This window comes from Suricata suricatta, chromosome 3, assembly GCF_006229205.1.
Source record: "Suricata suricatta isolate VVHF042 chromosome 3, meerkat_22Aug2017_6uvM2_HiC, whole genome shotgun sequence".
Taxonomy (NCBI): Eukaryota; Metazoa; Chordata; class Mammalia; order Carnivora; family Herpestidae; genus Suricata; species Suricata suricatta.
The window spans coordinates 100,179,273-100,205,808 of NC_043702.1; the positions used below are offsets into that span (position 1 = coordinate 100,179,273).

The 26,536-nt window shown below is 45.4% G+C and overlaps 1 protein-coding gene and 2 pseudogenes across 6 annotated transcripts in view; 1 reads left to right on the forward strand and 2 right to left on the reverse strand.

The window, feature by feature from the left end:
- Positions 1-26,536, reverse strand: part of CLASP1 (cytoplasmic linker associated protein 1) — a 263,630-nt gene that overhangs the window by 213,515 nt on the left and 23,579 nt on the right. For all 6 annotated transcript variants that reach the window (XM_029934726.1, XM_029934725.1, XM_029934723.1 and 3 more), the window contains exon 2: positions 14,497-14,973. In XM_029934726.1, the coding sequence (XP_029790586.1) occupies positions 14,497-14,691 (195 nt within the window). In that variant the 5' untranslated portion in view covers positions 14,692-14,973. The remainder of the gene's footprint in view (positions 1-14,496; positions 14,974-26,536) is intronic.
- On the reverse strand, positions 11,632-12,297 carry LOC115287908 (annotated as a pseudogene).
- On the forward strand, positions 16,949-23,501 carry LOC115287907 (annotated as a pseudogene).

A 26,536-nucleotide genomic window follows, 5' to 3' on the forward strand; every position in this document is an offset into this window, starting at 1 on the left:
TGCTTTGAACTCAATTCCTGTTCAACACAAAGTTTATCTGGCTCCCTTCCCATGATCAGAAAGGTTAGTATCAGTTCTTTTCCTTGCAAAGCTGTTTAAAAAACAATTCCTTAGAATCATATGAGGAATCAAACGAGATCACACACCTGTCTGTCACTGCCCAACAAAACCAAAATTACTACCTACTTGGTGTTACTTAGTGTTTCCCAGCACAGACCCGTCAGAAAGAGCTGACATTTAAGTTCCAAGAGGTGTGAGAGCACTTGGGGAAAAGGAGACGAACCTTCCAAAAAATGGATTATGATGCCCCCCCTCCCCACCTCATAATTCTCTTGAGAGATTAAACCAGTATTATTCACATTCTGTCTAGAAAAAAGATAAGCTAACAGGAATGAAATGACAAACAGAGAGACCCAACTTCGACTTTGGCGAGGTGCCAGGTCTTCCTTCTCCTAACTATGGACATCTTCTTCTCTGCCCACGTTTAATATGCCCCCAGACAGAGCCTCTTGTCATCAACCTTTTCAAGTGGAAATGAGAGTGGGGCGCCTGCCTGGCTGGCTCAATCAGAAGAGCACACGGCTTGATCTCGGGGTCATGAGTTCAAGCCCCACACTGGGAGCAGAGAGTACTTAGATAAATAAAACTTTTAAAAATAAATCAATAAATAGAGGGGAAATGAGATTAACAAAAATAAAATTATTTGCTTCACATCCTCTTAAGACTTACTCTTCCTAAAAGGTTGTAAGCAGAAGAAACACTACCCAGTGCTGCTCAGCTGCACAGAGGTATCTGGCCATGCCAAGGAAGACTGTCCAAGAAACGGGAATGCCCAGGACTGTCCTGACACACTCGAGCACCACTGCCGGGCGGGCAGTCTGGCCCACTGTGACCCAGCAATTCAGGCTGGGAGCTTTCCAGAACTTTTAACACACACACACACACACACACACACACACAGGGCATGAACATACGTATGCTCAAAGATGTTCAGTGCTTATATGTTTAATGCTTATAACAAAAAAAACCTAAAAACTGCCTTGGTGTTAGCAATGAGCTGTGGATAAAGAAATGATGGCTATCCATTCACAAAAGAGAATAAAACATTAAAATTATATTAACTCATAAGTGATCTAACACACTGACGTGAAAAAATCATCATGACAAACATTTAACCAAAAAAAAAAGCTCACAAAATAGCATGTGTAGACTAAATGACAGAAACTAAATATAAAACACACACACACACACACACACACACACACACACACACACACAGCATGTGTAGTATGAGCAGTCTCACATAAATATTCTTTCCATCTTTTTTCTACCAATATAAACTTATTGTTTATATTTATATATATATATATAACTGTTTTATTAACAGTTATGGCAAAAGACTGAGCAATTTTTAATTTTTTCATTGTAACTTTATGTTCAGAAGTGTTATTAGTTGGTTCTTGTTTGTATAACAGGCACATATCACTTTTACCATAAGAAAAACAAAATTATTTTCCTAAATCAGCATTTGCAAAACTACTTCAATTAGGCGGCCTCAAGAAAAGTGTTTGAAAGCAGGATGTTCCCAAGATACATATGTAAATCAAAGAGCACATGAGGCTTAAGACCCTCTGCCAAAGTAAGTCAAGCACAAAAATTTTCCTAAAAGTTCCTCCAAAGTATTTGGGTTTTTTTTCTTAAAATGTATTCTCCAATTAAATTTTTTTAATGTCTATTTATTTTTGAGAGACAAAGTGCGTGAGCAGGGAAGAGACAGAGAAAGAGAGACACACAGAATGCAAAGTAGGCTCCAGGCTCAGAGCTGTCAGCACAGAAGGGGTCAAACTCATGAACTGTGAGATCATGACCTGAGCTGAAGTCAGCCACTTAACGGACTGAGCCACCCAGCCACCCCATGTCTTCTCCCAATTTAGGGGGGAAAAATGAATCATGCAGGGAAAGAACTACCTTTTTCCAAAAGGTTATCCGCAGTCAATAAATTGTATCCTGAAGCCTGAAACGTTGAGTCCTTCATGCATCCAAACTAACGGCAAAACCTCCCACCGTGTCCTCCTCCCTAATACCCTTCCTTACTCCAAACTGCTTCTCCCCGCGCCCCCTCGGGTGCTAGCCCGTGCCACCTTCACTAGATCACTAACCGCTCAGGCCATCTTCAGCACGCAGCAGTCCTTCAGTGGCCTCCACTGTCCCTAGAGTCAGTCCCCAGGTCCTGTTGCTTCTCTAGGCACCTTCATCTGGGATCTTGCTCAGCCTCACTAGTGCAGGGTCTCCGAACACTGCCTCCAGTAATGTCACCTGCAACATGCTTCTCTGTGGAGCCACTGAGCCGTCTCTCTTCCCTCCTGCAAGAGTCGTAAGAGGTGCCTGGCTCCGCCATCGGTAGAGCATGAGACTCTTGATCTCAGGGATCAAGATATAGTCAAATACCTTAAAATATATATTATTATATGACTATATATCAATACATTTTTTTTAGAAAGAATCCTAAAGGCCATTCTTCCACAAAGCCTAAATTTAAGGAGGATTAAACAGAGATGGCGCAGATGCCAGAGATGGGTGGCTCAGTTGGTTTTGCATTCAATTCTTGGTTTCTGCCCAGATCGTGGTCTCACAGTTCAGGAGTTCAAGCCTCGCCCTGGGCTTTGCACTGACAGTGTGGAGCCTGCTTGGGATTCTTGACCTCTCTCTCCCTCTCTCTCTGCGGCCCCTCCCCACTCACATGTGTCTCTCAAAATAAAGTTTTTAAAAAAGGATAATTTACCATATTCCTACCAGCCACTGAGCCTGGCACAAAGCACTTCCTCCCCATTTACGACATGTTCCCCCTTAGTCCAAAGCACAAGCTGGTGGATTCTGTCCACAGAAAGTGCAGAAGAATGACCTAGATCTCAAGTAGTACCGTCTTGTTTCATCTGTTCTCTATGCTCGGCTTTTTCCCCCTCCTGCAAAGGGTCCTATCCTCCTAACTCCAGGCAGACACCTTGCTGTTATCCGCCTTTCTGTATTCCGTGCACAATCACTATAAAAACTTACCGCTGGCCATCTCTCCATTTCTCCATCTCTCCATTCCTGCTAGCGCGAACCAAACTTCATCACATTGTGCATCTTATATGTTCACAAGTTACTAGGTTACCTTAAATTCTTTAGGAATATAAATGTATCTAAATTAGATTAATTTGAAACCTTTTTTCTCTCTTCATAGTAGTCCCTTCTGGGGATAACTATCAAAATATATGCTTAGTTCCTGCTCTACAAATAGGCATAGGATGTATATTTCAAAAATATCTGAAGCCGACTAATAAATGAAAAAGAAATGATGGAATCAGAAAGTCACCCTATAGCAGACAACACAGTAATAATTATTTCTGGAAAAATAGATCAATGGATGCAAAAACGGGTAGGTGAAAGTTTGGTAGAAAACAGGGTGTTTACATAGTCTCAAAGTATGTCCCAGTAAGATTCCTCTTCATTATAAAAGACAGAACAAAAATAATAGCAGCTTTCGGAAGCTCTCTGGCAAAGACCTCTTTCGGCAGGGAAGAGAGGGGCTCCAGGTCTCTCCTGATGGCGCACCAAGTACACCTGCACAGTTTTCAGCCCAACACGACAACTCGATCTAACCATGAGAAACAGTCAAGCTCAAATCGAAGGACTTCACAAAATAAATGGCTTGTGCTCTTCCAAAGCATGAAGAGAGCCAAGGAAAGACTGATGACGAGCTACCCCAGATTTAAGACAACACAGATGAGAACCAAATACAACTGTGGTTCTGGACTGGACCGCGGATGAGAAAGCTGTTCTTGCTTTTGCTAGAAAGGATGTTAGGAAGACAACAAGTGAAACGTGAAGCAGGCTCACAGATGAGATGGATCTTCCTCTTCTGATCCTTACCTAGCTAACCGTGCTAAGATGATATAAGCAAATGTCCTTGTTTTTAGGAAATCACACCAGTATTTAACCATGAGTCTACTAGGGCCAAAAAACTGTTTTAAATAATAGCCTTCAATATTTCTGGTTTCTCATTAAAGTACAAAAGGAGTTGCTTATCTCTCACTCAGGACCCAGCTCCTAAAGCAATCACTGTGAACTCCAGGGTCAATCGTTACGCTCTACTTTTTATGGTCCAATAAAGAAATTAATACTGCTGCAACATTTCCAGAAAGCAGCACTGCGAATCAACTCAGACGTGGGCCCTAAGTCAAACGATTCAAACTGACGCTGCCTCCTCACGTCCTAGTTACGTGACGTGAGGTGCGTCTCTTCGCTCCTCTCAGGCGGTCTCCCCCGCTGCAGGACAGGATTTACCGCATGATTTAATGATGCGAAGCATTTAACAGTTTCTGGCCCCTACTGGGCACTTAACAAGTGTTAGTTATCGGGGCACCTGTCTGGCTCAGTCTGTTGAGCGTCCAACTTCACTCAGGTCATGATCTCACAGCTCATGAGTTTGAGCCCCGCATTGGGCTCTGTGCTGTCAGAGCAGAACCTGCTTCAGACCTTCTGTCCCCCCTCTCTCTCTGCTTGCCCACACTCTTAAAACTAAATTAATAAATCTTATAAATAAATAAATGAATAAATAAACAAATAAGTAAATGTTAGCTCTCGGTAAACAGTAGCTGTCATGTACGGATTCATCTGCCTCATTTTTGGCTCCATTTTCTCACCCCAGCTGTTTCTTTCTTTCTGCTGTGGCATTCAATTTAGGATTTCTTCCATTATGTGTTTCCTGACTTAAATTTTAGCTTTCTAAATCAGCGAGGCATTAAAAATAAAAAGAGCAAGTGAAATCCTCCTAAAACAGGGGACCTCAACCAAAGGATTGGCTTTTACCAGTAGGTTTTAAGTTGTGGCTTTTTTTAATGTTTATTTATTTATTTTGAAAGATGGAGAAAGCCGTGGAGGGGAAGGGCAGAGAGTGAAGGAGGGGGAGTTCCAGGAGGGGGACGCTGACCACACTGAGCGCAGAGTCCAGTGAAGGGCTGGAACCCATGAACCATGAGATGAAATCAAGAACTGGACGCTTCACTGACTGAGCCACCCAGGCGCCCCTGCCAGGAGGTTTTAAACTCACCCTTAGATTCCTCTGACAGCTGCTGCTCTGCTCTTTGTTACCAACAGGGCACAGCTCTTCCCTGCAAAGGATCCGAGGCCTCTGTTCCGAGCATAGGCTGACGGGGACTACAGGGAAGTGGGCAACCTCAGGCCCGCGCACACGTCCACTGCCTGCATATCTTACTCTGAGTAACTACAAAGCATTTCCACCGTCTTCCTTTCACGGACCACATGCTACACACTGACAACTACTGGCACCTTACGTACACTGGCTCAGAGTCCACATGACCACGCTGTGTAGTTGGTATCATCAGACCCATTTTACAGATGAGGAAAGTTACCTGCTCAGAAGTCAAAGGTACAAAGCCAGGACAGGAATCCAGACTATTTATACTCAAATCTGAGTTATTTCTGATACCCTCTGATGCTCTTGCATATAATATAAGACACATTTCAAAAGAAGTGCATTCATTACATACATCACACATACCATTTTTACTTGACAATCCACAGAAATTTTCTTGAAATATCCTTTCCTGAGGTGTCTGTTTTTGCTTAGCACTGCTCACTATAGCTTTTCTACTTACAACCCCAGAGACTTCTCTCTTTTTATTTTTTTTAACGTTTATTACTTATTTTTGAGAGAGAGAGAGAGAGAAAGACAGAATGTGAACAGGGGAGGGACAGAGAAAAAGGGAGACACAGAATCCAAAGAAGGTTCTAGGCTCTGACCTGTCAGCACAGAGCCCAATGCAGGGCTCAAACTCACGAACCATGAGATCATTATCGAGCTGGTTGGAATCTTAACCGACTGAGCCACCCAGGAGCCCCAAGACATCTATCTTTTTAAAATACACCCCAAGAGGATTAAGAGTACACTTATCTTAATAAGCACTGAGTAATACATGAACTGTTGATCACTATATTGTACACCTGAAACTAATGTAACACTATGTTAATTACACTGGAATAAAAATAATAAATGAATGATTGCCAGAAGTGTGGGGCAAAATGGGTGAAGGGTAGCAGGAGGTGCAAGTTGCCAGTTGTGGAATGAATAAATCATGGGAATAAAATGTATTCATTGGTGTATAATCCATGCTATTGTTAACAGCATGTGTGGGGAGAGCGTAGCTACACTTGCGGGGAGTACAGCATGACGTATAGAGAAGTTTAATCACCATGTTGTGCACCTGAAATTAATAACATTGTGTGCCAACTATACTTAAACATTTGTTTTTAATTTTTAAAGAGAGAGTGAGAGTGTATAAGTGAGAGAGAGGAAAGGAACAGAGGGAGGAGAGAGAGAAAGAATCCCAAGTGGGCGTGGGGCTCAATCCCAAGACCCTGGAATCACGACCTGAGCTAAAATCGAGTCAGATGCTAGGGACACCTGGGTGGCTCAGTTAGTTGAGCGTCCAACTTCGGCTCAGGTCATGATCTCCCAGTTGATGGGTCTGAGCCCCGTGACAGGCTCTGTGCTAGCAGCTTAGAGCCTGGAGCCTGCTTCTGATTCTGTGCCTCTCTCTTTCTCTCCGCGCCTCCCCCACTCATGCTCTGCCTCTCTCAGTCTCAAAAAAATTAAATAAGCATTAAAAAAAATTTTTTTAAAGAAAAGAATCAGTGTTCAACCAAGCCACCTCATCTCCCCTTAAATGATTTTTTAATAAATGTTTCATAAAATGTGAATGCTGAAAGAAAGCGGGGGGGGGGGAGGCAGGGAGAGAGAAAGGGAGGGAGGAAAGAAGGAAGGAAGGAAGGAAAGAGGGATGGAAGGAAGGAAGGAAGGGGAAGGGAAGGGAGGGAGGGAAGGAACGAAGGAAAAGAAGGAAGGAAGGAAGGGAAGGAAGGGCGAGCCCGCCCACCCAGGGAAACGCAGACGCTGCCACCACAAGCAACAGGGCAGGGACAACCTCTGGGGAAATGAAGAGCCTCTGCAGGATGCAGGGCTTGAGCGCAGCACCCAGCGGCCTGCCCGAAAAAGAAACAGAAGTCACTTCATCTGAATCCAATAATCTTTTCTGGCTCTCCTGTCAAGGACACAGAGAGGGAAATAAAAACCTCAATGAAAGCCAAGGTTGTAGAGATAGAGGCCAGAAACGAGGGGAATCTCCCTTATCTGTCAACACCTTCCTCCCTTCACGCCCATAAAGGGCACCTGACCCAGGCCAGAGGTTAAGAAGCTAAGGCAAGACCGAATGTTCTACGGTCCACAGAGATAGTGCTGCCCTGAGATGGAAGAACACGAAAGGGAGAGAGGCTTCTCTGAACCTTCAGGAACTCAATCTGTTTAGGGGCGCCTGGGGGGCTCAGTTGGTTAAGCGTCCAACTCAATTCTGGCTCAGGTCATGATCTCATCGGTCGTGCTGAGTGCGGAGCCTGCATGGGATTCTCTATCTCTCCCTCTCTCTCTCTGCCCCTCCCCAACTTGTGCTTTCTCTCACTCAAAATAAATAAACATTTTTTAAAAATTAAAACACACACACACACATTCTTTTTGAGTCTTCATGGCCCTGTGGAATTCTACCTCGCCATCCCAGCCTCTCCAACTAAGCGAACCCTAACATTTTCTCTTCTCCAGCCTACAGCATTTATAGACACTCCTGCGACAGATCCCTAAGCCATATCCTAATGGTATCTTATCCTACACTGTCCCCTGTCCTCTCACCTACCTTACCTGACCACCCCAGTCCCAGTGTAGACCATAAAGACCCTTAGGGCAGAGACAAAGGAAGCCCTAGGCTAACAGAGAACCTACAACTGCAAATACAAAGCAGAGTGGCATGGGCCTTGAGATAAGAGTGCCCTAGGATGAAGTACACGTGTCCCAAACTTAGAGCGAGACTGCCCAGGCACTGGTAACATGGTCAGGGTGCAGACTGAGTGAGATGGTCCCCACTGGACACCCAGGCCCCACTGCAGTACCTGGCACATCATAAGTGCTTAATTCATTTCTGCTGTTGCATAAGCACCTGGGGTCAAGTCCCAAAAGCCTTGGTCACTAGCTCTGTCACCTTGACGAAGTGATCTGACTTACTTGAGCATCGGTCTCATCTGTAGAATGTAAACAACACTATCTACCTCATATGTTAATTAGAAGGTAAAAACGAACACGTATTTAACACAATCTCTGGAACACATACTTAACCCATAATCACAGGTTATCATTATTAGTCTACAATAATAAATACAGGTCCACAAATCACTTATCCAAAACTCTGGCTACCAGGTGTGTTCTGGAATACAAAATCTTTCAGGTTTACAAGGGTAGAGTAGTACACACAGCTAACATATAGGACAGGAAATATATAGAGAACATACCTGGTGGGGAGAGCATAACATGTTAAACAGTATCTGAGGCAGCAATGCACAATCAAACATGAATATTTCTACTGTGAAAACGCCCTGAGCAGGTGAATAAAGGCCACAAGTAGTTTCATGTCAGTTGACTTTGGGTCAAACAACAAATGAAAAACAGCATGTTTGGGGGCTTCAGGGATTTGGGAACTGTGGACAAAGGACTGCGGGACTGTACTCACGAAACGCACGTGGTCCCCACCACCCACAAAACGTGCAGGTGCCACAAACATAAAGATGTGTGGGGTTGCCCAGTTCTGCCTTGCGCCACCGAACAGAAGGGATGAGTGCCTGGAAGGGGGCACAGCCTCGGCTCCCACAGCCTCTCTGGGTCAGGTCACTCTTTCTGCTCATCCCTCCTCACCTACAGAAGACAGAAGGGGAAGGAAAACACAGCAGGGGCTGGAGGTTCAAGCAAAAATCCACTCTGCCGTCATCCTTGTTCTTCAAGTTTTACGAAAGGAAGAGACCAGATCAAGGAGGGCAGCCATATTCAAATTCTGGGGATTTATTTTTAATGTCTGAGTAATCCGGAAAAGAAACAAGCGTCTCCCACAGGCACTGAGACAACATAGCACACGTACTAGATGCTTCCAGGATGAACAGCACCCCACGGGGTAGCCCTCTGGAGTTCTGGAGATGGAGGGCCTTATGTGAATCACCCATTACTCAATCCCCAGGATGACTTCTATTACCATAGAAAGTCCAAAGCCAACGGACAAAAACTGATCGGTGATAGGCTAACAGAATGCAAATTGATCGTAATAGGAGTCTGAGTGAGAGAAGGCTAAAAAGGGCAAGCTTTCTCAAAATTCAGAGAAGGTGCTGCAAAAACAAACCTACAAGAATGCTCTCCCCATTCCAAAACTCACACGCAAATCACAAACCTTATTCTTCTCTCAGATAAGTCATGAATGGTTACCACCAGTAAGGAAAAGGATTTACATACAGTAGGGGCTTCATATACAGTTTGGGACTGGCAAATTATAGGTCACGGGCCAAACTGGCCCTCCATCAGCTTCTGGAAATCAAGTTTTATTGGAATACAGCCATCTCCACTCATTTGCATGTTGCCTGTGGCTGCTTCATGCTGTATTGACCCAAACTAGTTAAATATTTGTGAGAAAGGCCATTTGGCCCACAGAGCCTTAAATATTTACTACATGGCCTTTAAGAAAATTTGTTGCCTGTGTTCTTATGAGAGGGGAGAGGCTGGGAAATCAGGGAGACCCACACTGAAGCCTGGTTCCAAAATCGCTAGTAGAAATTACTTCAAAATTCTGGGTGACCTCAATTACTTCAAGTATAAAATCGGGTACCACCATCTCCCTTGCAGGGGTGCTGCAAAGATTCAATTAGACAGGTAACATCCCAAACATACAGTAACTGAGCAATAAATAGCAGCTATTAAACTGCAATTAATGCCAAATACAAATTTGCTTACCATTTTAAGAAATAATCAACTGTAAAATGATTCAGGCACCAGCCAACTACTTTTTTAAATAAGACACTGTGCTGACATTCATCTACATTCTCTGTTAAGGAATAGTAATACTTGGGGCACCTGGGTGGCTCAGTCAGTTGACCACCCGACTTCGGCTCAGGTCATGATCTCACAGTTCGTGAGTTCGAGCCCCATACTGAGCTCTGTGCTGACAGCTTAGAGCCTAGAGCCTGCTTTGGATTCTGTGTCTCCTTCTTTCTCTGTCTCTCCCCCACTCACACTCCATCTCTCAATCAAGAATAAATAAAAATTTAAAAAAAAAGTTTTAAGTGGTAACAATACCCATGTACTATTATTTTGAAAAGCTAAATTTGTTTCCCTTTTCTATCCTTTTTTAGTCCTTAGTAAAAAAAAAAAATTCAAAAAGCCAGCCAGCAGGATTTTAATATAAAGTGAATCCTTTCAATCCGTAATGCATAAAAGATGTCAAATAAAACCGAAAATGCACAACAGGCTCTGAGAAATCCTGATCTATAACTTTAAAAGGGTGGGGGCAGAGTACTTGCGGAGCAGTCTGGAAGCCTAAGGTCACTCATGGACCCAGCATTCACTGAGCACCCACTGTGTTCCAGGCTCTGGGCGCCAGCTGTGCAAGGGCAGTGTCCCCCACATTCAGCTTATAAAGAAAGGGGGTGCTCAGTACTATGTAACCGTCAGAACCACATGACGTGGGCCAGACCACGAAGCCATCAGTAAGAGTTTGGAGCCCCCAAGGGATGATCTGGTCAAACACCTATATGGCACAGCCAGGTGATGTGATCTGTCCGTGTCGGCAGCAAACCTTGTCTTCCTGACTTCTTCCCACCAAGCTGTCGTCTTTATTTTTTTTCAGTTTTAAAAATGTAATACTGTTTATTTAACTTCAAAAATACTTCAGCATTCTAAACATACAAAAAAAATAACAGAATGTTGCAAATTGTGTTTAGTACAGAAGGTTCTTGAACTTTCATTGATGCAGTGGCTCTTCGCTTTGCTGACAATGAAGAGTTCTACAGTTTGTTTCAAAACAGTTTAAAACTACGCACTTAACTAAAAAAGATCCAAGCACTTCTCATGCCAGCTGACCCCCCTCCCTTTTCCACAGCTAAGAATGGCAACAGAATGCTAGGTCACTATATACAGAAACAAGACAACCTGAAGCTAAACGGATGCCCACTGCAGTGTCCACAGGCCCAGCCTCACAGTGCACGCCCTGAGCTACAGCCCCTCCAAATGGCATCTTCCCCCACAGCCTCAAGCCAAGCAAGGAGCATCAAGACTTTGTCTCGGTTGTTCTGTCCTTTTTACAAACTATAGATATGTACAATTGAGAACTCAGGATTTCTAGCCAATAACCATAGAGTTACCACCACCTTACAAATTCAAAAAAGAAAATGTCAGAAACATCTTTAAATGCCTTGTCACACCAACAGCAAAGTGCACAGAGTGAGGAGAACACCAGAGCCTTTTCGTTTTAAAAATGTTTGGAAATATATACAACTTTGATACAGTTTCAGGGTGCTCCGGACACCCACGGCTGCTTCATGTAAACCACTGACAATTTCTAGAGCACTTTGAAGAGACTACGATATGACCATGACCCAATTGTGTGATTAAACTTAATGAGGGCAACAGACGCGTCTCCAATAAGAGAGGTGTCCGTGACGGCGCTCCCTACTCTAAGGTGTTCACAAGGAGACAGAGGAACAGTTTTTTTTTTATTCATCCTCCTCCTCCTCCTCCTCTTCTTCCTCCTCATCTTCTTCATCTTCCTCTTCCACCTTTTTCCAGGCAACTTTTGCAGGACCCTTTGAGCCATCAAACTTTCCTTTAGACTTATAGTTTATAGTCGGTGACATCCTTCTCATACTTCTCCTTCAGCTTCGCCGCCTTGTTGTAAGGCTGCTTTTCACTGTCACTTAGTTATTCCACATCTCACCCAGCTTCTTTGCCACATCTCCAACGGAGATACCAGGGTTGGTAGACTTGATCTTGGGGCGGAATTCTGAACAGAACAGGAAGAATCCAGACAGTGGCCTTTTGGGAGCATTAGGGTCCTTCTTCTTCTTCTTGCCTCCCTTAGCTGGTCCATAATCCTTCATTTCCCGATCATAGCGCACTTTATCTGCCTTTGCCATTTCATCAAATTTAGACTTCTCTTTCCCAGACATTGCCTTCCACCTCTCAGAGCACTTCTTGGAAAATTCTGCAAAACTGACAGGGACCTCTGGGTTTTTCTTCTTATGTTCCTCTCTGCACGTCTGCACAAAGAAGGCATAAGCAGACATCTTGCCCTTTGGTTTCTTGGGATCACCTTTAGCCATCCTGACTGTATTGTTCGCTAGTCTGGGCAGCGCAGGGCATGACGCGCGGCTCCAAGCTGTCGTCTTTAAAAATTACCCTTGGCAAAGGGTCAAGTCTTTATCTTTCACACTTAGTGACCCTGAAGATGTTATTCTGAAAAAACTACCCAATCTTCAAACCCCTTGGGTTCCCTCTCAGCAGTATTACCATGTTCTTGTGGCTTCCCACCCAGTTTGTGGGTCTCTGCTCCTGCTCCCGTTATACTGTACCATAAAACGTAAAACCCTTTGCTTGCTCATCAGTGACTCCCCCACCCACCCACCCACCCGAGGCTATGAGCTCCTTAAAGGCAGGATCCAATCTTGACAACCGACTGCTAATATGGGAGTGCTTGTTTCGGGACAGGAGCACGACAACTCTACATTCTTTCATTTAGTGCTTATAATTCAGTTAGGCCAACACCACAAATGAGGGAACCAAAGCCCGGAGGTTAAAAGAGCTCACACAGTATAGCAGACTCTGTGGGCTACTTATTTAATAACCATGTTACCCCAGTCCCATCCCTAACTTCCTCTTTGTACATTAACAGAAGTCTGATACCGCCCAGAAGTCTGCTATTACAGTCAGTCCAGTGTGGTTGGAGATCTCTGTTTCACTATCTGCCTTCACGGAACTGGACACTCGGGGTTGCTTGTAAACTTGTGGACCCAGTGCTTGTCGAGCAGGAGTCTGACAGTGCTCAGATAGCCGCTGTCCTTCGCGTGGCCATATGCTTCACCCCAAAAAGGCTGGACTCTGAATGAAGATCAGGAGGTCAAGCAGGATGGGAGAAAACCATCATGGACACCACCCACTTTCCAGTGGTGCTGGGTGAGCCGACAAAGCCATTCTGGCCCATCCGATGCATGAATCTGCTGGGGAGCTTCTGAGAAAGACACAAGCAGATACGTTCCTTCCCTGGACACTGCCTGAGCAATTGTAGGCTTCTTAAATGCTTAAAGAAAAGTACTCAATCTCCTTAGACAGTCAGTCTTCAGTAACTCTCACCCAAAAGCATCATAATGAGCACACAAAGTAGTGGGACTATGATCCCAACACAGCCAAGGTGACTCTAGACCAGACCCTCTATACCTCTCCTGTCCATCACACTCCCACCATCCAGCACCAACGCCGAGCACATATGGTGCACTTGAACCTTCAGCTAAATGAATAGATGAATGAACTCACCTTTCAGAGACAGGGGAACTTTTATATGCAGTTCCAAGTAAAATATTAGGGTCTTAGGTCCCTTAATGAGTATAAAGCCTACTGACTCTTCGAGGAGACCAAGGTTTAATGCAATTGGAAAACTAGAGTCTGAACTAGATCAAACAAATCCTGTAAACATCAACTTATGGGTCCAAACCAATCTCAGAAGACTGGGTCAATGAAAAAAGCACAAGAGATTCTGTTTCTTATGAGCTCCTTTCGCAATGTTTAAGGCACTTACTAGGAGTCATGCCAACGACCCCCTCTTCCAACCCAATCTTGACCCAAAGGGTCAAACTAAAAGAGAGAGGAAGGAGGAGTGGACTGGTAGAGAGAATGACATTTCTTCAGGGCTTTAAGTCCAATCTTTATTCAGGAAGCTCAGTCCTTGAATGGGTCAAACTTTGGTCAACCTTCACAACTCATGTGGGTCTTCGAACCCCTGCCTGCACCTACTACCCACCAGAGACAGGCACCCACCTTGACCTTGAGAAGCTGAAGGATCTCCTCCAGGCCACTACATACAGGTCACAGAAGAGTCCTTGGCAACCCATACTATTTCTGGCTGGGTACCTAGGCCAACTTCCAAACAGTGACCTAAATGAAGGCAAAAGGGTCCACATACTACTGCCAATTCTATCCCCCACGGGAAACCAGTGAACACATTTGCTACTCATGAAGGGCCACTCACCAGCTTCTCATGACCCATTCACTGCAAGATATGACATTCACTTTAACTGCAAGGCTGCAAATGCTGGTAAACTTCCCATCACAAGAGCCTCTCTTTATGTGTTCACGTGGCCTTCTCGCAAAGCACTAAAGCATAAGGATCTTCCCATCTCCCAACACGAATCAAAGTAAACTCTACTTGCTTCAGAATGAAATGTCCAAAAGCTACAACCAGAGTGTCTTACTGGAGGCCAAGGAATCCTGCGCATCACTTCCAGAGGAATTACTTTTCGTAAGGACCAAGTGTGACCCACCAGGGCAGCCCGACCGCATATACGAGCACCTTCGGAAGCACAACTTACCTTGTAATTGCTAGAGTTCACCCAAGAGGTAGCGAGCCCATCCACAAGTTTATCTAACATGGTCTGGTCATGCTCAAGGTCAGCAGACTTCTGTTTGTCTGAGAAATAGTCTATAAGTTCTTGGCCAACCTGCAGTCGTTTCCCCACATCCTTCTGCAACACCTGTGCCAGGCAGGACTCCATGCGAGGCTCCATGGCAGGATTCAAATCCAGATGCAGCAGGAGCTAGAGGGCAGTCCGCTTCCCCTCCCAGTAAATGCACCCGGGAGGCTGCCTCTTTGTTCGCTGAAGGTTACTAAGCGCCTGTGTTTCAAAGATACAATCCGGGGAATGGCAACAATGCACCATGTGTGTCTGAAGAGCAGCTGGTAGGATATTAAAAGTCCAATTTAAATAACAAGTAGGAGATAAAGGAGTGAGTGGCAGAGTGAGGTTCTACTCTTGGGTCTGAAATTCTTCATAATTCAGTAGTCCATTCTGAAAAGTGAAAGAGAGCAACAGATCAGCACGGATAACATTCAAATGTTATGAAACATTAAACTGAAGACAAAGCAATTCGCACTGCAGAATCATTTATAATCACAAGTGGAGTGAGAAGCAGGGACACTTGGCAACCGTATCAGAATAACATAATTATTATTTTTATCAGGAAGAACATGGAAGCCCAAAGCAAGAGCCAATGAGCTACACAGTTGGTAGGCTGACGTTTTTTCACAATTTTCCAGCTTGTAAATGTGCCAGTCGGGAAAGCGGTCTTCTATGCAGCTGGCATATTTATCCGTGGCTTAAATTTTGCTTCCCACCAAAAACTTAACACTGCTCTGCGTCGGAAGCCCTGTGCTGGAGCTCACCGCCCTCCTCTGCATGGTCCACAAAACCCAGTGCCGGAAATGGGGTGGGCTCCCCAGGAGAACCAGTGACCGGAGCGGCCGGCCTGGAGGGGAACCAAAGACAGCACCTCCATCAGACTTGTGGCTCAGCAGCATTAAGGCAGGGTGAGCAGTCATCCCTGTCTTGTCCCCCTCCCTCCAACTAGGAAAGGGGAGTAACGGGGGAGAGGGCCGGGGAGGGGGAAGAGGGAGCAGGCTCTGTCCTGATCACATTCGGCCAGGATCCTCCACTGACGACAGCATTGTTTGGACCTGGGAATGTGTTATAAAATCAGATCTCAAGACCATGTTCGGGGTGGGGCCAAACGCGTGATGCGAGAGAAGTTACACCGACACTGCTGTCCTCAAGCTGAACCAGCAGAGCAGTCCACGCACAGCTGCCACAGCAACTACACACATGTGCTTCTCACTGCAAGGTCTCCTCTCAACGCCTCGCTGCCTAACCTGAGAAGCCCCACAGAACACCTGTCTTCCAGACGCCGCATGAAGCAGAACTGCTCCTCAGGCCCACAGGGAGTCCCCACTCTCAGGGGTCCTAGCAGGCAAGTATGGACTCATAAACCCAGTAAAATTACAATTCTGCGCAGTGCAATTCCTCCTGGCTGAGCACGGCGATTCTTCCCCTTTCCAACATGACCCCGTCCGTCCCCACCCTGGGTATAATAAGCACACTGTGCTTCCTGAGGTCTAGAATCAGAGACTTCTGACCCTGGCAGCAATCAGTTAAGTCGAGTCAGTCAATGCTGATTACCCATCTTCTACATGCAGGGGGCTGGGGGGCACGGCCGCCCTGGAGAAGCCGGTCTCGCATGGCCGTGGGGCTGGTCCCTCCTTCCACAAGGGGCTTCAAACACGTAAACGCAGCTATTCCCCTTCATTCTGGTTTTTTTTTTTAATGCTTTATTTATTTTTGATACAGAGAGAGACAGAGCATGAGAGGGGGAGGGGCAGAGAGAGAAGGAGACACAGAACCAGAAGCAGGCTCCAGGCTCTGAGCTAGCTGTCAGCACAGAGCCTGACGCGGGGCTCGAACCTACGAACGTGAGATCTGACCTGAGCCGAAGTCGGAGGCTCAACCAACTGAGCCACCCAGGCGACCCTCATTCTGGTTTTTAATCCAAACAAAATAACTGCAGTTCCTCAATCAGCTTCTATGCTGGGCTTTATAAAGAAGGCATCGGTGACACGGGAAAACTGGAGAAACTAACAGAACCTTTCCTTCTCGGCCCAATATCCGCCCAAGAAGCAAATCAAACAAGGCTGGGCTTGTGGTGAATTAAAAATGGCCACAGATTCTCTGCTTCTCCTCCCCTATTAAGGGGGCGTGGTGGTTAAGTCCTCTCCCACAGTGACTCTGGGGTTGGCCCTGCGACTTGCTTTGGCCAGTGGGAAATCAGCCACCATGAAGGAAGCGGAGATCTGACAGGCACACGCTGCCGCCCGTCCTTAGAAGGCTGCCCAGGGCTGCCATGCTGGGGGAAGCTCCTGGAATTCGGGGCCACGTGAAGGGAACCAGCACCCGGCCAACGGCCAGCACAGCCGCCAGCTGGGAGAGCGAGTCCATGGGGGAAAATTAAAGGTAAGGGCATTTCTAAGGCCACATGGCTACTTAGTGTCCTCTCCCTACCTTCCAACCCTTGCGATGACGAGCGTGGCTTGGTTCTATTCTCACTCAGGGAAAGGAGGTCAGACTTCGTACTCAGCTCACAGGCAACAGGCACAAGAACGAAGTCTCCATTGCCAGGCGAGGAATGATCCTGTTCCTCGCAGTCTCGCTACTGTAATTTTTAAAGTAGGTATTATGTAGAAAGCTCCCCCTTCCATAAGTACTGTACAGGATTTCTAACAAGTAAAAGCATATGCTTCTTGAAGGTAATTACGCAAGAAAGGCTTAAGATACTCAAACGCAGGTCACCAATTCCTATGTACAAAACCCTCAGAACGAAAAACACTGGGAGCCTCCAGGCATGAAACAGACTGGGTCCTCTCTACTCTTCTCCTAAATTAAAAAAAAAGTAACTGATGATACTCTCTCATACTTATTTTTACTAAACTGGATTTTGGGGGTACCCATCTCCTACACTCTTGAGCAGTCTCTCCATCTCTGCTTTCAGAAGCATTCAAGGAATACCAATCACATAGCTCCAAATTCACAAGGTACAAAAGTATAAAATTTTCCCCCCACGCCTGCCCCCCAGCCAACCAGTTCCCCTCCCTAACAGCAAATGTCACTCGTTTCCTGTGTATCCTTGCAGAGATATTTTTAGTGACGCAGGTAAATAAATATGTGCCTTTCTCCCTGTACCCCCAGGAATTTTCTAAACCAACAAAAATACCAACAAAACTTCATATAGCAACAGAATTATATAAAAACATTCTTTTAAAAAAAAAAAACCACATTATGTTAAAAGATCCAGAAAACAGAATATAAACAAACAAGGGGAGGAGGAGGAGGTAAACCGTCTCCTTCTTCCACCTGCATCCGGTCCAGGCGCTCTACCAGGGAAGAGCACAAGTTCACCCAGAACCCCAAGTCCCAAAGGTGACCATGGCGAGACCAAAGGAAACCCAGGTGTGTTATGTGTTAGGCACCACCGGAAGGCAGGGAGACACCATAAGTACGACTCAGCCCTGCCCAGGAGAGCTGCGAAGCAGCACAGCGTCTGTTCACAGTCATGGTTCCGAATCCATCGCATAAGAGAGAGGAGGCACCCAGAGGGCTACCTGACAGCAGTGCTAATGGCAGGGATTACTCAGACAGCTAGAATGCGTAAGCCCTGGGATGAAGCGACAGCACAGGGATAGTCAGCAGCGCTGTGAGGAGACGCATGGCAGCTGCCCTTGTGGTGAGCGCCAGCATAACGTACAGACTTCTGGAATCGCCATGCTATTCGCCTGAAACCAATGTAACACTGGGTGTCTACTACACTTCAATTAAAACAAAACCCAAAGTTACTCAGAATGTAACACTATTTGTAAGTTCAAAAAGAAAAGTTCTACTTGCACACATTTTGCAAAATAATAAAAGAAATGTAAAACTGACATAAAAGAAAAGGCAGGTGAGGTCAGAATAGCCAAGTACCTTTCCTCCTCTTAATTTATCATGCCTAGTGCTCTCCGTTAGCAATCTCTCACCACGAAAGCCATGGAGCCCACTAGATCTTACTGTATCAGTCCCCAGAAAAAGGGGCACATTCCAGGTGTCTGAAAAAAATGCCCCAACTCCTCTAAAACTCCTCCTCCCCAACTGCAAAGGGCTCTTCCGTTCCCCAGCATCCCTTTTCTCTGCCCCGCTACCTACCAGATAAGCACCTCAACCCTTTCCTGCCACCACATCTTGGTCTGTACCCAAGGAGGAAAAATCATTAGAAGTGAAGGCAATGGCCCTAGGGCCAGTCTCCTTTACACTACCCAGGAAAGCAGAAATTAACAGAGCGATGTTTACCAGAACAATAGCCCAACTCCAGCCTAACTCTGCCAGGGCCCAACAGGAAGAAGTTAAAAAATACCAGCTTCAATAGGAATGAAGAAACACACAATTAGACAGCCTGAGGCCATGAAAAGAGCAACAAAGAATTCCAGCCTCTAGTCTTGACTCAGCCACTTCCTGAGTGGCACTGAGGAGAATGTTGGCTCTTCATTCATTGAATAAAATTAAAAATGGAAAGAGCTTGCAGAGGAAATTTTTTAAAATTGGCCCCCATCTCTATGCAGTGCCCGGATGATGGCTCAGTCGCTTAAACATCTGGCTCTTGACTTCGACCCAAGGGTTCGAGTCCCACATCAGGCTCATCACTGGCAATGCAGAGTCTGCTTGGGATTCTCTCTCTCTCTCTCAGAAAGATTCGGTAAAAAAACAAAACAAAACAAAACAACAACAAAAAAACTGCCACAGTTTTAAAGCTAATAACGTCAGACCATAATTGAAAAACCAGAGCTGCCTAACTTTAAGGTTTGTATTCTTTTTTTTTTTTTTACTTTATTTATTTTGAGAGAGAGAGGCCAAGCAAGGGAGGGGCAGAGAGGAAGGGAGAGAGAATACCAAGCAGGCTCTGCACTGTCAGCACAGAGCCGGACACGGGGCTGGAACTCAAAACCAGAAGATCATGACCTGAGCTGAAATCAGGAGTCAGACACTTAACCGACTCAGCTCCCTCAAGGAGCACACTTCCCCAAAGGAGGAAGAGACAGAAATGCACACAACCGCTGTGGGGTCAGCAAGACAGCAAAGTGGGGTGTTGGCAGAAGGTGCTGCAGGTGGCAGAGGAAGGACACAAGATGCCGCCTGAGGAGAGTCAGGGGGCAGGTTGGGGGGCGCAGGGCCGCTTGCCCCGTGCGGACATGGCACCCCCTCTCCCGGCAAGCCCCGCTCTTCCCTGCTCAGCTGCGGTCACCGGCTCACGGCCCCTCCGCCTCCAGCCTCCCTATGTCCCTCCTTCCCTGCCTCAACATCCTTCAGTGGCCTCTCTCTTCAGCCACCGGAGACCTCTACCCTTCTAGGTGTCTGCTCTCATGGGTGAGCACCCCCTCCTCGTCCCTTGACCAAAGGGCATGCTCGGCAGCCCCACTTTCCAACCACAACCCACCATCCTCCAGCTCTCAGGCTCAAGCCTGTGGCTCTGGCCTCAATGCCATAAAACACCTTCCCCATCTGACCTTCCTTTTAGCCTGGAGTCAATTCCGCGGGGATGTGAAGAGCTTTAAACTACCCTCAACTTTCTGTCCTGCTGTGACAGCTGCCTGTACCCTGAAGAACTGGACACTTAACTGGACACTTAATCAGCAGCCTTTTCATTCCTGTGGCCAACAGACTACCACACATGTCCAATGGGTGTCATTTTACATGGAGAATCTCAAATATCACAAAGTATTCCAAACCAGCATCCCAATTCATGTTCTCTAGCAAGTTGGCACCCCCTTCTCTCTGAAACCGCTGTCCCGTCTTCTCCCCCAGCACCCACGTACCTGCAGCCTGCAGCCTGCACCCACCTCTCTGCTAGGATATCAATGTGCTGCACCTCCTGTCACCCTGTAGCCCCTCTGATCAAGCTCCATTGCCCGCCTGCCCCCGTCCCTGGAGCTGCTGGTGTCAGGGTCACAGATAACCTCCATGCCGGCAAATCCAAGCAATACTCTTCCTAGACTTTCTAACTCCATCTCCCTGCAGCACTCCCAAGCTGGCCCCTCCAGCTTAGGAAACGCCCCACTGGCATGAACACAAACGATTGTGCCTTCCTGCCACTTCCCCGGGCACACCGACTCAAATCTCTCTAACTATCTGCTCTGCTGCTTGAGCTGCCGACGGGCTCAGATCAGTGCTGCTCGTGTTCCAACCTTGCTCCTCCAGAGCACCCAACATCTGTTCCCATGAATTAAAACTGCCTATGGATGAGGACTTCCAAACCGGTATCTCCAGGCCAGGATTTCTTTCTTTCTTTTTTTTTTTACATTTATTTATTTTTGAGAGACAGAACATGAACAGGGGAGGGGCAGAGAGAGAAAGAGAATCCGAAGCAGGCTCCAGGCTCTGAGCTAGTTGTCAGCACAGAGCCCGACGCGGAGCTCAAACCCACAAACCGTGAGATCATGACCTGAGCCGAAGTCAGACGCTCAATCGACTGAGCCACCCAGGCGCCCCTCCAGGCCAGGATTTCTGAACTCCAGGCGTATATACCCTGGCTCCTGCTCTCCCTTCTTCTGCCTTAAGCCCTCCTCATGTGTCTACCGTGGTCTGGCTGTGGGCCTCAGGGCTTCAGCTTAAAACTCCCTCCTCAACAAGTCCTTCAAAGACCACTCATGGGAAGTCCCTTGTCACTGCGTCCCATTCCCTTCCTTCACATCATTTGTGACAGGTTGTAATTCTACCACAAGTGTGTTCATATTTGCTGTCCCTTTCCCCCACGGCTGCCAGTCTTGCAGAGGTGGGGATCTTGTTCATGGAGTTCACCTACTGCCCGTAACCATGTCACACATAAGGCACCAGAGAAATATCTGTTAAGTGACTGAAGTTTCAGCTGAAAGTTAAAAGTCATAGGCAATCATTAACTGAGTTCATGATCGTCTCGAGGAGTGGGGGTGAGGGGGTGGAGTGGGGATAATGTAAAACATATTCCAGGTAAAAAAGACTGTGCAAATACATACGAGCAAAGCATAAACCAGCAGACTGTCTCATCAGAGGAAAGCCAGCAATCTGGAAAGGCTGGAGCACTGGCTCCCATCCTGTAAACACTAACCCACCTCTGAGCTGAGAGTGTGCAGTTATTACAAGAATGCCTGAGAATGCCAAACGTGGTCCGGGAACAGAGTGAGTCCTCAACTCACACACGCACAGGTGACGAATTTTTTAAAGCGATGCTAATGTAAAAAGTAATTCTAAATTCTTTTAGTTTGATCATTTTTCTCAGTTCACAGATACTAGAAATTGCACTTACGTAGAGCTCTGTGATCTGGACACAAAAAGACTTCTTAGTCTCAAAAACTCTGGAAACAGGCACAGAGCAGAAAGACTAAACACAGACAATGCTCAACAGTCTATTTCTAGCCTCAAAAGTCAACAAGGCCTTCAGGGAGCCCTTTACAAGTCATCTCTGAACAGGAGAACAGGAGACTTTGGGTGGCATATAATTTACCTGGAAAAGATCATTAAAATCTGGAATTATTCAAGTGGGCACAAGATCGTAAGATTCTGTGGCAAGGAGGGGAAAATCAGAGTTAATCTCTCTCTAGACAGAGACAGAGATAGAGACAGAGATAGAGATAGAGATAAGATAGAGATAGAGATAGAGATGAGATAGAGTATCTCCAGTCTCCACAGTTGGATGCGGAAGCAAGATGGGTCAAAGTCAGTGGTGGTCATGGCCCTGGAGGTGGCAAGAAGGATGACAAGGACAAGAAAAAGAAATACGAACCTCCTGTACCAACTAGAGCAGAAAAAAAGACAAAAACAAAGGGACCAGATGCTGTCAGCAAGCTGCCCCTGGTGACACGTCACACTCAGTGCTGCTTAAAATTACTGAAGTTAGACGAGAGCATTAGAAATCAGGAACAAATGAAGCCTTTAGAAGAAAAGCAAGAGGAGAAAAGATCAAAGGTGGATGATCTGAGGGGACCCCAATGTCAGTAGGAGCGTTGGAAGAGATCATTGATGACAATCATGCCATCGTGTCCACATCTGTCGGCTCAGAACACTATGTCAGCATTCTTTCCTTTGTAGACATGGACCTGCTGGAACCAGGATGTTTGGTCCTGCTCAAGCACAAGGTGCATGCAGTTACAGGGGTGCTCATGGATGACACAGATCCCTTGGTCACAGTGATGAAGGTAGAAAAGGACCCCCAGGAAACCTACGCTGATATTGGGGGGGCTGGACAACCAGATCCAGGAAATTATGGAGTCTGTGGAGCTTCCTCTCACTCATCCTGAATATTACGAAGAGATGGGTATAAAGCCCCCTAAGGGGGTCATTCTGTATGGACCACCTGGCACAGGTAAAACCTTATTAGCCAAAGCAGTAGCAAACCAAACTTCAGCCACTTTCCTAAGAGTGGTTGGCTCTGAACTTATTCTGAAGTACCTAGGTGATGAGCCCAAATTCATTTGGGAATTGTTTCAAATTGCAGAACATGCGCCATCCATCGTGTTTATTGATGAAATTGATGCCATTGGAACAAAAAGATACAACTCAAATTCCGGTTGGTGAAAAGAGATATTCAACAAACAATGTTGGAACTGTTGAACCAGTTGGATGGATTTGATTCAAGGGTGACGTGAAAGTTATCATGGCCACAAACCGGATAGAAACTTTGGATCCAGAACTTACCAGACCAGGCCACATTGACAGGAAAATTGAGTTCCCCTTGCCCGATGAAAAGACTAAGAAGTGTATCTTTCAGATCCACACAAGCAGGATGACGCTGGCCGATGACGTGACCCTGGATGACTTGATCATGGCTAAGGATGACCTCTCCAGGGCCAACATTAAGACCATCTGTACAGGAGCTGGTCTGATGGCCTAGAGAGTGCAGAATGAAAGTAACAAACGAAGACTTCAAAAAATCTAAAGAAAATGTTCTTTATAAAAAACAAGAAGGCACCCCTGAGAGGCTCTACCTATAGTGACCACATTTGCCTTCAAGGAGACCATCAGGAAGCTGCCCAAGGCAAACCCCCACCCCCACCCCGTGCCCCTTTTTGAGTGATGTGTAAGGCGTCCCAGGGCTGCCGTCATGTGTCAGCCTCTTGCAGTGCCCTCTCCCCAATAAAGTGATCTCCTCCTCAAAAAAAAAAAAAAAGAGAGAGAGAGAGATGAACAATGATTACATAGAGTGAAGTCAGGGGAAAAAAACAGTTATATAATGCAAATGCCCAAAAATGAATAAAAGGAGAAGGTTCACCATATTACATTAAAAGGCCAGACCATCTGAACACGGGGCAAAATCATTAACATTGGTTAATTTCTGGTGATCACAGACTTTCTGTACACTTTTCTATATTCCTGAAATGTTTTTTTCTTAATGTTTATTTTTAACAGAGAGAGCGCAAGCAGGGGAGGGGGGCAGAGAGAGGGGGACAGAGGATCCGAGGCAGACTCTGCACTGATAGCAGCGAGTCTGAGGCAGGGCTTGAACTCATGAACCACAGGATCATGACCTGAGCTGAAGCTGGACACTTAATAGACTGAGCCACCATCCAGGCGCCCCTCGAAATATTCCCTGTAATGAATATATGTTACTTTCACAATTACAAACAGAAAAGTACTATCCAAAAGTCAGGCACTACCACTTCATGATGGAGGAAATCTCTCTTCCGGTATTATGGACTATAACGTAAAGCTGTCAATGAAGTGCAGAACGGGAAAGTCTCAGTTCATAAGAAGATGCAAGTGGTGCACCAACTACTTCCACAAAATACGTGGTGAAAAACTACAGGCTGGTGAAGAAAACTAAGTGCAAAAAAGAAAAAAACAAAACAAAACACACAAACACCCAGCACCTCCACATCACTGTACATCCACAGTGAGAAAATAATAGCACACTCTGCACCAGCACCGAGTAAGTGATTCCTAATAGTCCGTACCTGCCTTCACTAGTATTTTAATGAAGTAATTTTTTTAATCTTTCAGAGATTTTAAATACTGTTTTCTTTGTGAACTGTAAACATAGGAGATGGCCTGTTTCTGCTTCTCCTGCAGCAGGCTTACAATAGGAAGAACTGCTATTTTTATTCTGCTCCTCAAAACTTCCTCAAAACTGAAACCAGACAGATACGCACTGAGAATTGCTTAAGTTCAGTGATTAGCACATGAGGGTTGTTACACTATTCTCTTCACTTTTTTAGGTATTTAAAATTGTCCATAATTTTGTTTAAAGTACCGTACCGTAAAGCTTTAGTCCACTTGGTGGAAAACAAAATGAATTACCTGTAATAAAACTGTTCATTAACTAAACAAATTAGAATATGAAATTGTATTAAATGACACATATATATAGTTCAGTATAGCCTAAATGTAGGGAAAATTATAGAAAAAAAGAGTATGTAAAACATTAATAAAATAAATAACAAATAAATAATAATAGGTTTATGAGAGTTTACGTCCTACTTCTTAAAAATTCCTACTTTTTGGGGCGCCTGGGTGGCTCAGTCGGTTGGGCAACCAACTCGGGCTCAGGTCATGATCGCACAGCTCATGGGTTTGAGTCCCAGTTCAGGCTCTATGCTGACAGCTGAGGGCCTGAAGCCCCCTTCAATTCTGTCTCTCTTCCTCTCTCTGCCCCTCCCCTGCTCATGCTGTCTGTGTCTCTCTCTCTGTCTCAAAAATAAACATTAAAAAAAAATTCTACTTTTTATACGTGTGAAAAAGAAGACAGTGGGGTGCCTGGGTGGCTCGGTTGGTTGGGGTATCTCTTGATTTCAGCTTGGATCATGACCCCAGGATCACGGGATGGAGCCCTGCGTCAAGCTCTGAGCTGGGCATAGAGCTTGCTTAAGATTCTCTCTTTCTCCCTCCTCCTCTCTTTCCTGCTCACTCTCTCTCTCTCCCTCTAAAATAAAAAAATGAAAGAAAAAAGAAAAAGAAGAGATAAAGATTTTAAAAGTCTCAAGTGAGAAAAGCAGAACAGCATCCAATTTTATTTATTCGAGAACTAAGACGAAAACTACCTGAAAACCTCTCACTCTTTATTCACGGCTGACTTTTCTTCTCTCAAAGCAAAGTACATAACCTAAACACCAGCTGGTTCTCAGCATTAGCAGACCAAGTTGTTCCCTTAGCAAGGCAGTTACCCCAGACAGGAAATAATAATACAGATCGCAGCTTCCCACAGAAGGACCTTACATGAAGAAGAGACCTCAGTAGAGAACCAGCTTATTGGGATGAGGAGCCTCATTAGAGACAAGAGTGTGACTGATACGTTGGCTCATCTAGAAAGAGGGGATCTAACTTTCCACTCAATCTAGCAACACTTGACTTCTGTAGCATTTTTTACAGAGCTTCATTTATAGTTTCACAGTCCTGGTCAAACAGTATTTCTTCTTTCATCTGTTTACTATGCTAATGCAAAATAGATCAGTAAACCTAAGCTGCCTACAGGACTTTTTAGTAACAGCTTTCCAGAAATATAATTCACATACCATTAAGTTCACCCTCTTAAACTGGGTGTAGTTCAGCAATTTTTTATTACATTTGCAAGGCTGTGCGACCATCAGCACTATTTAACTCAAGAACATTTCCATTATCTCAATATAAAACCTTGCATCCTTAGCAGTCCCTCCCCCAAACCCCTTCCCTAAACCCATGAAAACCAGTAATGTACTTTCTGAGTGAATGGATTTGCCTATGCTGGGCATTTCATGTAAGTGGAGTCGTGAAATAGGTGCCTTTTTGAGTTTGGCTTTTTTTCACCCAACATACTATTTTCAAGGCTCATCCATGTTATACATGTAAATGTTTGGATCGTTTCTACTTTCTGGCTATGATAAATCATGCTACTATGACTATTTCCAAACAAGTTTTGTTCAGCTAGGTTTTTAATTTTCTTTGATACACAAATAGGAGTGTCAACTAGAATACAGGATACAGTACCATGTTTTAACTCTTAGAAGAACTACCAAACTATTTTCCAAAATACACCATCTTACATTCCCTGGAGCAA